The 16,120-nt window shown below is 32.6% G+C and overlaps 2 protein-coding genes across 2 annotated transcripts in view; one reads left to right on the top strand and one right to left on the bottom strand.

The window, feature by feature from the left end:
- Positions 1-4,566, top strand: part of LOC149577407 (Pectin lyase-like superfamily protein) — a 77,420-nt gene extending 72,854 nt beyond the window's left edge. Inside the window, exon 5 of the mRNA XM_089823795.1 lies at positions 4,055-4,566. Coding sequence (XP_089679921.1) covers positions 4,055-4,282 — 228 coding nt within the window. The 3' untranslated portion in view covers positions 4,283-4,566. The remainder of the gene's footprint in view (positions 1-4,054) is intronic.
- Positions 4,567-6,522: 1,956 nt separating this feature from the next.
- LOC149577406 (uncharacterized) lies at positions 6,523-9,555 on the bottom strand. The gene is made up of 4 exons (XM_089796320.1): positions 9,422-9,555; positions 7,843-8,974; positions 7,004-7,702; positions 6,523-6,879 (listed from the first exon to the last, which is right to left on the bottom strand). Exons 1-4 carry the CDS (start codon positions 9,553-9,555, stop codon positions 6,523-6,525), a joined length of 2,322 nt encoding a protein of 773 aa, XP_089652446.1.
- Between the last annotated feature and the right edge of the window lie 6,565 nt (positions 9,556-16,120).

Raw genomic sequence — 16,120 nt, 5'->3', positions numbered from 1 at the left:
TATGACATCTTGGGTTGCTCCTTTGCATGACTTAGCAGCATAATATACGTACAAATTTGACATTTCAATTTTGTTAATGCGTCTCCCATTATATGTTATCATACAATGGCAACATGTAAAAACTTATTTGTTATGGCCAAGGATGACATGTTTCTAAGCTCTATCCCTTGATACTGTAACAAGGTCTGCATCAAGGTTAGATTAGGCCTAGATCCACTACCCTTTGGCCAAGATGTGATGCCGCTTGCTGCAGTATATCGTTAAAAAATAAATAAGTATCTACAATAAAGAAAATCAAACTTTCAAACACTCGGGCTTCTTACTTTTTAAGTTTTTCATTAACATAAAATGGAATAAATCTTAAGACTAAAAGAGATGTAAACAAAATGGAAACCAAAATATGAGTCATGAATGTAAAAAAATTTACAAAACAACACAAAGAAATGTAACTTTCCTCTTCAAATTTGCTATAAAAATGGAAATGCATCTCAAGTTTGTAGAAGCCTCCTCCAAATGCTTCTTTTAAGATCTTTTCAATGCGTAGATGCAAGCTACAAGTGTACAATCAGCAATCTCTATATGAGAGTCAACTGATTTGCTATTCCATTCCCCAAAACTCCAATACTCTTCTCTCAAGCTTTTTTTCTCTCTCGTTTGTGTTTCCAAGTGATAGAATGACCTTTTTAGGTCTTAGACATGACTTACATACTCAAAAAAGACAGCAAAATAATTTAAAAATTGATTTGTTTTTGACTTTTTTAATGCTAGCTGACGGCAGAGTCAGACTAGCAAGACTTGCCGAGTCTAGTGAGTTCATGGACTTGGCGAGTCCAGTCAAAACTCGCCTAGACTCAGCACAAGTCTTGTAATGCCGCTTTGAAGGATTTTCAACTCAACACTTCTTCCAAATTCACAGTTCTTAATCAGGAAAGCCTTGAAAATTGAAACCCTAAAAGGTAGGAAATGACTCTCCACTCTAGACTTGGCCAATTTCACTAATTCTCATTTGAAACAAGAGGACCCCAAGGAACTGATGCTAGAACTACTAAGAACCATAGCCAAAAAAACCAAGTGAACCAAAAAGTAGGGGGTCACCATTTCCAATTGGAGACGTGCGAAAAGTCGCAACATGTTCAACTTTCAAGCATAAATCTCTCAATGTCACTCCCATATCTATAGATCTATCACTTACTTCTTTTAGATTGCCACAAATTTTAATCTTGTAACGCCGCTTTGAAGGATTTTCAACTCAACACTTCTTCCAAATTCACAATTCTTAATGAGGAAAGCCTTGAAAATTGAAACCCTAAAAGGTAGGAAATGACTCTCCACTCTAGACTTGGCCAATTTCACTAATTCTCATTTGAAACATGAGGACCCCAAGGAACTGACGCCAGAACTACTAAGAACCATAGCCAAAAAAACCAAGTGAACCAAAAAGTAAGGGGTCCCCATTTCCAATGGGAGACGTGCGAAAAGTTGCAACATGTTCAACTTTCAAGCATAAATCTCTCAATGGCACTCCCATATCTGTAGATCTATCACTTATTTCTTTCAGACTGCCACAAATTTTAGAGTTGCTAAGCATCCTTTGGATATGCTAGCAAGTACTTTTGCATTGATGAGTTTTCCATGGATGGTGACAGACTGGTGATGTACTGCTTATTCTTGTCATTTACTGTTGAAAGCTCCTCAACAACATATCACTCACTCTAATTGTCGTGGCTTTATCTCTTCTCATTGTTAAGGATCCTCTTGCACCCCTCTTTCGCAGCCCACTTTTTGGGGGAAATATCACACCATCAATTTCTCTCATGCTAGAACCAATTTTTCTGGCCTCAAACATTAGAAGAGGTCCTATGTGGGATCGTTGGTTTCCTAGGATTGCCTAGTCCAACACCCTTACCTCTAGGCTTAATCCAACACCCTTACCTCTAGGCTTAATCGAACGAGCATTCTCAAACATGTCATTGGTATTTCTATAGTGATGGATGATAACATTGTCTGCTTTTCCAATAGGTCACTGAACATTGATGCTTGAGGGTTTTGGTTTACTGTATGGCTAATCTATCTTTATTCTACTGCCTTGTGGGCTTCTTTCCACTTTTCTATTTATATTTGTACTAGTTAGGGAGTAACTCTTTTAAGGGTAAACTCCTGTGTTTCAGCTTTTCTGACTTTCTTTTTGCTTAATGTCTAGGGCACCTTTTGCCCTAGTCTATTGCAATTGCACTTCCTCTACATTTCAGTCTCTTTGATCCTTTTTGGTCATTCCTGGACATTAATATGTATTTTTATCATTTTTTTTTTAATTATGACTAATAAATTAATAATACAACTTTTATTATAAGTAGAACAATGACCTATTGGATTGTAAATGTTGCTTCTTTGTCTTGTGTGTTTAAATAGCTCTTATAATTGTTATGCATTTACCAGAACATAAAGAGTAATGCAAGGAAGCCCCTTAATGACTGACCTAAATAGAAAAATTATTGGCATCTTAAGATTTTATGCTACATTTTCAGTTGTTCGAGCTTAAGTACTGGTAAGTATATTATACGAATTAAAGTTTAAACTTCAGACTATATATTTCGATGTTTGCAGCAAACGTTGAAACTAGACTTATTAACCCTTGCCAACTTCCTACTTGCTTGTGCTAATCATGGAGCTTTGGTATGCTACCCACAATATTTCAGAAAATGGATCCTTTTCAGGTTTGACTACCATTTTCATGAGGAATACTTGAGAAATGGGGCAAAATATTAACGGAAGGAATCCTATTATCCTGTAAGTAATACCTTATGTTGATTTGTTTTTATGGGAGATTTTCATTCCCAGGTTGCCTATTTTTACTTTAATTTTTCACAATTTTAAAAGTGGGGAGTTATCTTCGGACAACCCTCATTAACCTTCTAAATACAAATATAGGCAGTGAATTTTTTCTATTCTGTCAAGTGGCTATTGGTCCACCAGTGTGAATTTATCTCACAAAGAGCCGTCCAGGGATCTATATCTTGGCAGTTCACCAAGGCCTGACATCAGAAGGGATGTGGCTGAGTTTTGATTCCTAGGTAAATTGGGCGTAATAGATACCTGTCAGGCCTTGACTCTAAGCTGATGAAGGTCAATTCGTGCACCCAATGCATTGTCCACGGGTGTTTATCCTCAAATTTTTCTTTCCTTTCAATGTCTTCTAGCATTTGTTTCTGACAATATCAATTTATTAGGTCATCTGCAATACGCACTCACATATAGATATACATAGTGTTAGTTATAGACACATATGATAGCAACTGTCTAGAGTCTTGGCAATTCACTTATCTGTATTATAAAGTATTTTTTAGTAACAATCGATTCTATCCATCCTTCCAGATTTGAATGAGTTAAATGTCTTCCTGAGATGAACAACTGAGCTTCAAGACTACATGAATTAATTTAATAATGGGTCAAATGATTGATGTCCGTCCTCACATATCCATGCAAAGATACACACGCACACATTCATATCAAACATACGAAAGAAGATGCAAATATCTGGAAGCACACTGAGCGGGAATGTATCACATTTAAAACAATACTTTTGTGCCATTCTCAGATCTTACATGACATCCATGCAATCAGTTCTTAAACAAAATATAGTGCAGATAGTTGTAAATTTAATTTTTGTAATATAGATACAAATATCTGGAAGCACAGTGAGCGGGAATGTATCACATTTAAAACAATACTTTTGTGCCATTCTCAGATCTTACATGACATCCATGCAATCAGTTCTTAAACAAAATATAGTGCAGATAGTTGTAAATTTAAATTTTATAATATATACAGTTTATTTAGTTTTCAACAACTCTTGATTAAGAAATACAAAATGTATACTTAGTTTGCTGCCTTGACGTCTTTGCCATCATATAAGATTGAATGACAATTTCAAATAGGATCCATTACATTTCATGTTTATGCTAACTGATAATGTTTGTGTCATTTGTCATTTTTAGTTTTTTGCCACATGCTTTAAGTTTCTCATGAAGATGTTTCTTTGGTAATTCTTGTTCAGCCAGCAGATAAAGAGGAAGCAACATCTGGTTGCTTACGTTCAGAGGGTGATTTATTTCTGAATGGTGCCCAGGTTGTGCAAAAAGATCCAGAAAAAGTATTCAAAGCACATGAATTCTATCCAACATGGACAATGGAATCGGCTAGCACTGCCTTAAGGGAGGTAGTTCAATTATGTTGTGGTTGTAAGAGTGTCCAGAGGCCACATGATTTAGGCATCATACATTAACTTCTGGTAATGTTTATTGCAAGCTTCTGTATGCTGGCTAGTATTGTAAATTGTTTCATGCACACTTTTCATTACCCACTAAGCAAACCTTCGAACACAATCACATTTTATCCTTTTGTAATTTTAAAGGGAAATCTTCTGTGAGATATTTATATTTGCAGGTGGTAGAGAAATTTGCTTTGCCATAATGGGTGTCTGTAAATTTAATATGCAATTGGTTATTCAATGTATTTTATCAGGGACCTTGTCCTTTTCCCTATATTATAATATGTGAATTACATGTAGTGTTGTTGTATGTGAATTGCATGAATTTATTGTAATTTCTCTAACAAAAGCAAATGAAAGACATTCCTCGTTCTTTGATGGCTTTATTGTAATTTCTTTAACAAAAGCAAATGAAAGACATTCCTCGTTCTTTGATGGCAGTAGCTCTAACCATTCAGTTTTGTGCTAGTTTACTCTGGATTTTTTTTCTAAGAGGAAGTTAAGAAAAAACATAAAAATAGATCCGATGAATATTATTACTTTTATACATCTTTAAACATTGACATGTAATGTTTGCATGAATGCAAATAGTTCAATGAGGAAACATCATTGTGTCAAACAAACTTGTTGACAGAACTGAGTGCTCTGTATTACTAAATTCAATCTTATTGTCAAGACAGTAGACTCGATGAATCTCACTGAGATACTCGAAAAATGAGGAACTACTTGAAATGTTTGCAGCTTTTGCAGTTTTATCTCCGTTAGAACTACACGATTGGCGCTTTTCTTATTTCAGTGGAATATGGTTTGCTTTTTTGGGCTTCAATCCATGCTATCCACCCTGATATCATAATTACGGTTTGTTTAGCAGCTTAGAGTGAAGGTTCATATTTAATGCTAAGAGCCAATTTGTGACATTTGAATGGTTCTATTTTTTCATTTCCCCCAATTATAGGACAACTCCATTATTTACTTAAAAGCTTGTTGCCACTCTAATAAAGCGGGTAAACTACCGTCCAGATTCATATGTTTTATTCTAAATAAAATTTAGCAAAAGAAGACATCGTTCAAATTTTACTCGGTTGTCTGTATAACATAGTAGATTGAGTTGTGGGTTTGACACGATGTGATCTCTGACATCAATGTTATCTTCCAATTCAGAACTATTCCTAGTGAAATAGAATATCGATATTTGACATGGATTGAAATCAATAAGTGCCTTCTTATGTGACTAACGGAAAACCAAACAAAGCTAGACATTTGGCTCTGACTGATGCCTTTGAATGCTAATAGGAAATATTTCCTTGACATTGAGAAATTTGTTTGTTATACATATCATAGGTTTTTTGGCTGTGGATTATGCGTTCTTCGATAGTTTTTTTGGTCTGTGGATTATGCTTTCTTTGAATCAATGTATATTGAGTATTGTCTGATTATTGGTTTGCAATAACTTTTGCACATGATGGTTATAGGTATGAAATTCTAAGGTTATTTCAGTTACCTAAATGCTTATTTTGGCTGCATATGCCCAACTCATGACATAATCGAGTTTGCTAGAGCTTCCAGTTTCTTTTTAATATTTTTTTTGAGAATTTAGCAATAGGGGGGACAATCCAGTAGTTGCCCATGTTCTAGTGATTGCTACATCTATCGTTATAGATTCCCCCCAATTACTGCTCACTAATGGCTGATCACCTAAGTTGCCGATACGGGTACGGGTACAGGTACGGGAACATTGGTACGATACGCTGGTACAGCAATTTTTGGGGGGCAGTTTGGGTACGTCCATAAAAAAAAAATTTAAAATTATAACTATATAAATATTTGCAGGCTTAAAAGTAAAAATAAGATTAAAATTCAGAATACGACAGATCATACATGTTGAACAAATTCAAAACTGACAAACTCAAAACTGCAATTAATATTAAAAATTCAAAATGTTTCAAAACATGAAATTTTAATTTATGACAGTATTCAATTCAAGGTTCATTGGTTCAACATTAAAATAACACACTTAGTCATTACTAACTACGTATTAATGATAAAGGCATCATAAAAGATAATCAACAGCAACATCAACATCAAAATACCATAGATCATACATGTTGAACAAATTTAGAACTGCCATTAATATTAAAAATCCAAAATATGTCAAAACATAACTCTTATGACAGATTATTCAATTCATTGTTTATCGGTTCAACATTAAAAAAACACACTAGGTAAATACTTATTGTGCATCAATGATATAGGCATCATATAAGATCATCAACATCAACATCAACATCAGCAGTGACATTAGATGATGTAAGTATATTAGTATCACGTGCAGCCCCACTGCTACTTGCATTAGGAGGACAGTGGCTACCTTGTTGCACATCCAGTAAAGAATGCGTGGCAGCTGAAAAATCCAAATCAGTTCGCTCCGGATCTACATACCAAAACTTTATGCCTCCTTCCTTGTACTCATTTTGACTATGAGTAAGAAGGCGCAAGTTGGAATGCACATAAACCAGTTCTTCTGCCTTACTTGCAGCCAATCGATTGCGTTTCACTGAGTGACTGAAGGAGTATGTACTCCAGTTTCGCTCAGATGAGGAGGAACTAGCAACCTATTGAGACAAAGTGTGGAGCATAGAAAATGTCATTCAACTTTTAAAGTTAATAAGTTTTGTTATTTTTACAAAATGTAAACAATATAAATTTAGAGAGTGCAATAGAAATAAAAAAACTTACTTGTGATAAAAGTTTGATTACAAGATTTTGGAGGTGTGGCGACGTATGACCATTAAGGTACCACCAAGCATGAGCATCCTTTGTAGACTTGTCACGAAGAGCAGAAGCACTTTGACCATTGGAAGCAACAAAATCAGCAAACTCACTAGTAACTATATTCTCCATTTCATGTTCAGTGAAGAGTTTTGTAAGTGCTTTCCTGCACCCTTCACTTACTTTTGCATCTCTATATGGTGGTACCCTTGATGGCATAGCAAGAATGTCATCACTATAAAATTTGGGAGTCAATGCAAATGCAAGAAGATGAAGTGGGGTGGTCATTTTATTCCACCGCTCAACACAAATTGTTTGCACCTCTTTGAAGAAAGTTTCTTCAGGATCTTGCTCCTTTTCATTGATGACACGTTTCATTTTCTCAAGCATTGAATCAATTCCATCATATACCTCTCCCAAGCATGGATGATCCATGTCAGTATAACGGATCATACTCATGATGGGCTTAGTGAAACTAAGAAGATATTCCACTCGTTCCCACCAATTGTCATCTAAGATCATTCGTTTTACATTTGTAGCCCTTTCAGTACTAGATTGCCTCCACAGTGACCAGCTTTGACTAATAACCATATTAGCAAGTGACTCTCGCACCTTCAGAAGTCTCCTCAACACAATTATGTTGGATGCAAATCGAGTCTCAGCAACCTAATCAAAAATTAAAAATTAAGAACTAAAACTTGAAATACAAGCTAAAGATGTGCTAAGTTTAAAAAATAAATTCATAATTATTGAAGTGAAATACAAAAATCAAAAAATAAGAACCATACTTAAAGTATTTCAATTACCTTTAGCAACTCCAATTGCGAAAATGATCTAAAAATAGCCTGTGACATGTGATGGTTTGTGATGAACATTTGGATCTCTTCAGCTTCTGCATAGGTTTCTTTGATCCAATTTATTTTCCTACCCAACTTTTGTAGCATAAGATTGAGAGAGTGCACTGCACAAGGTGTCCAAAATATGTGTTCAAATCGTGTCTCAATCAACATGCCTGCAGCTTTACAATTCTTTGCATTGTGTGTTATTACTTGGACAACATTTTGAGGGCCCACATCTTGAATGCATTGTATAAGGATGTTAGCAATAAATTGTGCATCCTTGACCTGCCCTTCACAATCTATAGCTTTAAGAAACATTGCCCCTTTAAGGCACACTGCAATCACGTTGATTAATGGACGATTTTTGGCATCCTTCCACCCATCAGAAATTATTGACACCCCTGTTTGTTTCCATGAATTCCTAATAGGAGTCAATGCAATGTCTATACTTTTTACCTCCTTTGCTAGTAAGGTGCTACGCACCTTCTCATATCCTGGCCCCATGTACCCTTTTGGAGCCTCATTTACTTTTCTCAACATATCTTGCCAATATGGTGATCGCACAACATTAAATGACAAACCATTTGCATATAAACATCTTGCAACACTTTGATCTGCAATTTCCCTAGCATCATTCTTAAACGCACTCTCTAATGGCCCCTTGCTTCTCTTCACATTAATAGGTTCTTCAGTTCTACCCAAAAATGGGTTGCTCTCTACTACAACATCAGGAAAGTCATTATGAGATGGAGGCTTACTTGATCTCTTCCCTTTCTTTAAAGGATGGTTTGTGCCACGAGAAACTCTTGCATCTGCTTCCTCTTGCTCTCTAATATAGCTTGCTATTTGCTGAGGCGGTAATCCATTACCATCCTCTCCTGGACATGCTTTGATACCCTGTTGGGGAATTGCACAAAGATGGGCTTTCACACGACTATATGAACTTTTGTACCCCACATGACAAAAATTGCATATCCAAACAAATGTTCCACCCCCTTTTACTTGTTCTATCATTTGAACATATTTCCACAAAGGTGAATTTGGATCAGTTTTGAAGGTGGGAGATGAAGTGCTAACATCAACATTAGTTGTCATTATCCTGTTAACAAAAAATTAAAATTTAAAAACTAACATTAGATGGAGAGGTCAAATATTTGATCAACTATAAAAAAATCAATTAATATAATTATAAATGTGTATTTAGAAGTTATATTTTAATAACAAGTCTATATTATATTAATATTATTTATTTAACACTTCTATTATTGATTATTGATTTTTTATTTAATTAATTAATTAATACATTAATATCCAAGATACTAGTCTGTCTCTCATAGGGTGTTTGCTGAGGCCTCTGCGTCCCCTGGGTTCCACGAGTCTTTGTCCTCTGAAGATTGGGTGACCGAGGCAACGAAGTTTGAGGACGGTTGGATTGCGGTTAAAGGGAAGAAGGCTAAGCCTTCTGCTCCCCCTTTAGATATGACTCTTCGGTCGCGTAAGGGTAACCTCATTTTAAAAGGATAATCATTTGTTCCCTTATGCTGACTGGTTCTTCTGGGTTGGTGTTATGGTCTCGTCTCTGGTTTTTTGGTATCTGGTTTGGATAGCCTTCCTGGTTGCTTTGCTCCAGTCTGTTTGTCCTTTCAGATTCCAGAGTTTTTGGTTAATTTTACTGGTCATATCTGCTAGTTTTAGGTCCCTGCAAAACTTGGTTTAGTTGTTTGGCTGGTTTCAGGTCCTTTTATAACCTGGTTGTGCTTAATGGTTTATCTTTCTCTTTGATGTAATGGGTTTCGGGGCCCCTTCAAAACCTACTTTTACCTTAATCTAAAACATACTAGTCTAAATTTTAAATTTTATTTTAAACTAAATATTATAATTAATTTATATTCCAACCATAAAACTATTAAATATTTAATAAATTTTTGTACATTTTGAAAATAAAAACAAAAATAACATAAATCAATCTTTATAGACCATTTGTAAAGAAATATTGAATAAACATACGAAAGTGAAATTTAATAATAAACTTATATCCTATTAATATTGAATAAAATGTTATTCTAATCTACTATTTTAATATAAAGAAGCTTAATTGTGAAATAGTTAATACTATTTGACCTCGATATAGATGACCTAATATATGCCTTTATTTATAATTAAATTAGTCTCCATAAAGACAATTTAAAATGCATCCTATAATCATACTCATAAAAATAATTTATAAACATTAAGTTTTAACTATACATTAACTATAGTCTTAACTTTAAATAAATGCAAATATATTACAAAAAAAAGTTAAAACAATCTCCTCCCGTGTTCGTCCTCTGCCCGTAAAAACGTAGGCTTTTGGTCCTCTGTCTGCCTGTGTTCGTCCTCCGTCCTCCGCAGGCATTTGTTCCTCCCTCTCTCTGTGCTAAAAACTAAAACGCCTCTGCTGATATATGTTTAAACGCCTACAGTTGCCTGCATCTTCAACAAAAACAGTCGTCTCTACGAAAACGAATGAAATTCTGGAGTGAATATTTTGTCGTCTCATGCCCTATTTATTCTTGAAATGACGCGTTTAGAAAAAAGGGTTTCCAATTTCGTGTTTAGAAAAACATTCCCGAAACTATTCAACTGAAAAAAACATTTCTAAAAACGTCAGATTCGTTTTAGAAATTTCCCACAGCAATTGGATTCGACGAGAGATTAATAAAAATGTTTTAAGAAAATAAAATACGTATCATTTGCGAATTTCAACAATATTTTAGGCATTTCAGTTTCCAGCATGTTTCGTACCCGGAAACGATGAGCTATAGGTGACGTACCTGCAACTTAGCTGATCACACATGTACTAATAGTTGATCATTTTGTAGCTTTCTTGATTGCTGATTGGTCAATTTGTGCAAAAAATACTATTTTTTTGGTGAGTGGCTATTGGGGGGTGAACATCACGAGTTTTGAGTGAATGTTTTTAAAATGAAACTTTTAGACCACCTTGCACTTTGAGTTTTACAAAGAGCTTCGTAGACGCAAAAAAGTGGAAAGATTAGCTTTAAGCTCTTCACTCACCTATAGAGGTTCACTAAAAGAATCAACAAAATTTGAAGTACAAATTAGGAGTTCTAGGTGCCCAAAGTTAGCTTGAGCGGCTACTTGGTCATCTCCCCTATCATGTACTCATTCAAAATCTATTTTAGTATATTTCCAGTTCTTGCTACAGGTAAGGTATTTTTCACCTGAATTAATTAAATGTCAAAGCATCAATCAATTAGCGTTCACAATTACAATATGGTCACCAAATATTTTGAAGTTTACATTTTCCAAATTTATTTTAAAATATATAATTTGTATTTATCTATTATTTTATTGGCTAGTAATGCGCTACATCTTACTAGCACAATGTCACCCTTTTAAAAGTCAAAGCATCCCACCAATAAGAAACAAGAATTAAAATATATTTGCTGAATTTCTAAATGTTAGTATTTTTGTTTGCATTTCTTTTAAACTCATATTACTATTACATAATAGTTAAACTCATTTTAGTTTTGTCCCTTCTTTTTGACAATATATGGATGTTAAAATCATTTGATTTTTTATAATAATAACTGAACAAAGATCTACAATTATATATAGATCAAACATATAGAAAAACCTAAGCTAGATGACTACTCGAGAGGGGTAAATAATCAAAAATCAGAAATTACTAAACATAGTTGATCCTCCTATTACATTCGAAATAACACATGCTACCAAGAAAGACCAACTAGCAAAAATCAACTTAATCTTCCATTAGAAACTGTAACTCCCCGTTTGGAAACCCAAGATAAATTAATGTAATATGTTACAAAGTTTACTAAATATTCTACCATTGCTCAGATCTAAATTTTCAATAAAAACTCAAGTAGCATAATTCTATTGTCTATATAAGTTTCTAATGCAATACATGATTCAATTTATTTTCGAATGCATACCAAAGTTGTTCCAGAGAATTTATTACATAAATTCAGCAAATAATCTCATCAATGTGGCAGACATAAGGTAGACATATTTTCCAAATAATTTCCACAAAGGGGTTCTCAAACCCTACCTTAATCTGACATATGAAATTATGGACAATATGATGAATGCTTACAATACAAATTACTCCTAAGCTTTCAACAGTTCTTTTGTTATAATTCTCAATTTTCTCTTCCAAAACCCATGTTATGAAATGACCAAAAAGTCTCTAATAAAGAGCCCTAACCCTAATTAGAATTTTTGTTATCTAATTTTCTAAAAAATCATTAAATAATAATTACTTCTATTATTTAATCCTCTCATGCACACTTAAGTCATTATTGCATTAAAATAATATTTTCTTTTCTTTTTTCCTCTTTATTTATTTATGGAAACACTTTTAGAAACATAATTTATTACTGATAAAAAATAATAATTTATTATTTTAATTAATAATAATAATAAATTCTTACTATTTATGTGAAACACTAATTTTATTATTATTAATTACATAATTATAATGATTTAATATTAAATCTTTAATATTTTAATTTCCTTTTATCTAATTTTCTAATTTAGACTTTTAAATTAAATTAAAGCACATATTTAATTAAATATCATCATATTTGTAATAATTTGTTTTAATCAAATAATTTATAATAATTTCAATATCATATGATTAATCTAAGAATCATAATTAAATCAATTATCAAGTGAATCACAAAGCCAAATTCATATAAAAGTAACATAAACAAAACCGAAAAAAACAAAAATAATAATCAAAATCAAAGATAAACTCATGGGTTTAAAAAGGGCAGGCTATGATATTCTATGGATTAAAGCTTGGTTTCCATCTCTTAAATAATAGATAAGAGTTTCCAAAGAATGATGATCTCATCCAAAAGAGTACGAGCACAACTTTCATATAGAGAAAAGGAAATGCGAAAGCCCTTCAGTAAAATCGAAATCACTTACAAACCTTGAATATGTCATTTTTCCTAGCATAATATTTGGAAACATCCATATCAGATATTGCTCCTAAGATCTTCCCAATCAAATTATTTTCAAGCTTGGAGGATGATATATCAATGGTAGAACTAGGGACCAAAAGAAACCATCCTTTTCTTTGATTAAGACCATATAAATATATTGATCAAGAATGAGAGTTGGTTTACCTTTGACAATATCAATCTCTTTAAAAGGAAGACTATAGTTAGCACCAAAAACATCCCCTCAAGAATGAGGTGGCATAGAAAACAAATCATCATCCCTTACACTCATACTTGGGGATGCAGAAGACGAGACAAATTTATTGAAGAACATAGAAGAGGTGGCTGTCAAGGAAGAACTAATGGATTTGCACAACCCTAGAAATACAAGCTCCATTCAAGAACTAGAGCAGTTAACTTGCATACTAACGACACTCAAATTGGAGGAGACGACCTCCTTTATCTTGACAACATAGGCATCAGTTGCATGAGAGAATCTCGTAGATGGAAGCCTATGAGTAGTTACAAAGTTTGCAGCAAAATTTGGAATTTAACTTATATTTGATTATTTTTTTCTCCAATCATTTTCAAATCTTCCTCATATTTAATCATATAACTAACACTATAAGAACAATTTTTATATTTATTTGCTATACTATGCTAGATTTCAATTAAGTTTCAACATTTGGATTGTGGAGGTAAAATACATTAGCTTCACACTTTCTCTCGATGGGAGCACCGATTCGATTTTTCAAGAATATTCAAAGTTATAGACAATTCACATTTTAGCAGTACCATGTTCCATAAACCTTGTTTGGATCACAGAGATTCTATGAAACATTCTAGGTAGATTCTCATTTAATTCTTATAAAATAAGGGACTGGGTAATCAAATAGCAATAGAAAGTTAGTTGACTTTTCATAGATTTTAGGTTTACTGTTTTCTTCTCCAATTATGTGTACTATCTGTAACCCACATAGAAATTCCTAGTTGACTTTTCATAGATTTTAGGTTTACTATTTTCTTCTCCAATTATGTGTACTATCTGTAACCCACATAGAAATTCCTTGCTCTATTTTCAAGTAATAATGAACTATATTTTAGGCAAGAATCTACTCGACATTAATAAATAATAATAATAATTAACCACAACACATAATAATAATTAATCTTGGCTTTTGCCTCTTACTGATAAAATAAAATAAATAAATAATGAACTATATTTTATTTTATTTTAGCATTAGTTGTAACTTGCAAGACTTATTATCTGATTTTGGTCAAAGAAGACTTCATATTGTAACGTTGTACGAATCTTGCCCTACGATTGATGTTCTACTCATACCATCTATCTAAAATGTTTTAATCCCAACTCAAATTTTTGTGATTTGAATTTCATAATAATATTTGCATATGCCACTAAAACATAATTTATGGAAGATTGATCATTGGCCAACTTTATTTTTACCCCAAATTTGCTTATGTAATGTACAAATAATGGGGATTTGAGAAGCTATTGTTTAGAGATGTGAAGAAGGGCATTAGGAGGCGTAGAAAATATATTGTTGAAACAATAAATGTGGAGGAAAAAATAAGCATACAATGGGGGAGATTTGTTACTACCATTACCATTACACGCTTTCAACCAAAGAAGAGTTGTGTAGGGAATATTACGAAGCCCTCCATGAAAGACAATGTAACGTGGATTCAAGGCACTCAATTTGTGTATGATGGAAGGTTGAAAGGTTTAGGTCCATCCATTAATTAGTCATTATTGGTAGGAGCTTGCCTCTAAGTATTTACAATCTTATAGAAAATAAAATAGTGCAAGGAAACAATATGCTTCAAGCATGCAAATGTGTGTGCTCAAATATTTACAGTACTAGATATGCAACATCGTTTATGGAAATTATATTAGTCTATAATAAACTTATAAAGGTCTTTTATGACTCATGAACAATCACAAAATCCTAGAAGCATTCAGAGTCTTTGAAGTCTCCGTTAGATATGATCATTACAGATACTTAGATTTATGCCTCAATGTATCTCTAGGTGGTGATTTAGGGCATATTTTTAGAATTTAGATCAAACAAAAAACCTTATTTCTAAGATAAGGGTTTCTTAATCTTATTTCCTTCTATTTCAAAGACAGGGTTTCTTCAATTTCAGTTTAACAGTACAATTTTCTTTAATTTTATTTAATCTAGAAATTGTTGATGTGTCAAGACTTCATTTGTAAAACTGTTTAGCATTTCTAATTCTATCTCACAATATATAGATGACTATTTTTATCAAATTTTGTTCTCCTTAAAAAACATGTTTACAAATTCTTTTTTTATGCTTTTTACTTTTCTTTTACCCCATAAGCTAGAACAAGGCAGGGACTCAAGTTCTACAAAACACTTGTTTAAATATACAATTCAATTGTCAATATTAAAAAAATGTATACAAAAAGATCTTTGATAGAGATTTAAAAAAAAAAAGGTTACACAACTTGGTTGTGTAAAATTAGTTTTACTTTGATTACTAATTTAAGTTTAATATTTATTCTAAGACTATACATGCTTGGAAACATTAGTAAAAAAGACTGAATTTATGGATACAAATCTTGGAATTATAGTTTGGGCATTATTTTAAGATGTGAAAGTGTTATGAAAAAGACTATTTATAATTTCAATAAGAGCATTTCTTGATTGTTGTAATTTTATTTTATTTATTATATAAAAACTATAAGGCTTTTCATTAAATATTAAAACCAATCTTATTGTATGCATGTTTACAAGAACACTTTCATTTACATTTGACAAAATAGTGTCTATGGTATGCTTTGATGGATGTTCATAACCTACTCTAAAACACCTATTTTTACATACTCTATTCTATTTGTCATAAATTATAATCAAATTATATATATTTTTTTGTTAAAAATGGAGAGACAATTGTGTGCATTACTTGTTTAATATTTAAACTATTCTTACAATTTAAAATGAGCTTTGAGATTTGATAACAATCACTAAACTAATTTTATAATAGCTTATTATCTTAAAACTATAATCAACTTAAAAATATTTTTTAAGACATTCTAATTTTAAACTATCTTATATCTTTAATGCATTGTGTAATGAGAAATATTAAAAAAATGAATTGTACGGTAAAAATGAGCTAATGTAATCTACAATACTACTTAATGTGGGAGCACAAACTTATAAGCCACAAGCTATTTGACTAAGAATTGAAGATTAAAAGATATTTATTTCATTCTTTTATCATGAAGA

This window comes from Cupressus sempervirens, chromosome 1 (genome assembly GCF_028749045.1).
Source record: "Cupressus sempervirens isolate cs-2001-9-10 chromosome 1, ASM2874904v1, whole genome shotgun sequence".
In the NCBI taxonomy this organism is placed as follows: Eukaryota; Viridiplantae; Streptophyta; class Pinopsida; order Cupressales; family Cupressaceae; genus Cupressus; species Cupressus sempervirens.
Note: the sequence above shows the minus strand (reverse complement) of the source record. Positions and strands in the feature narration are given on the sequence as shown.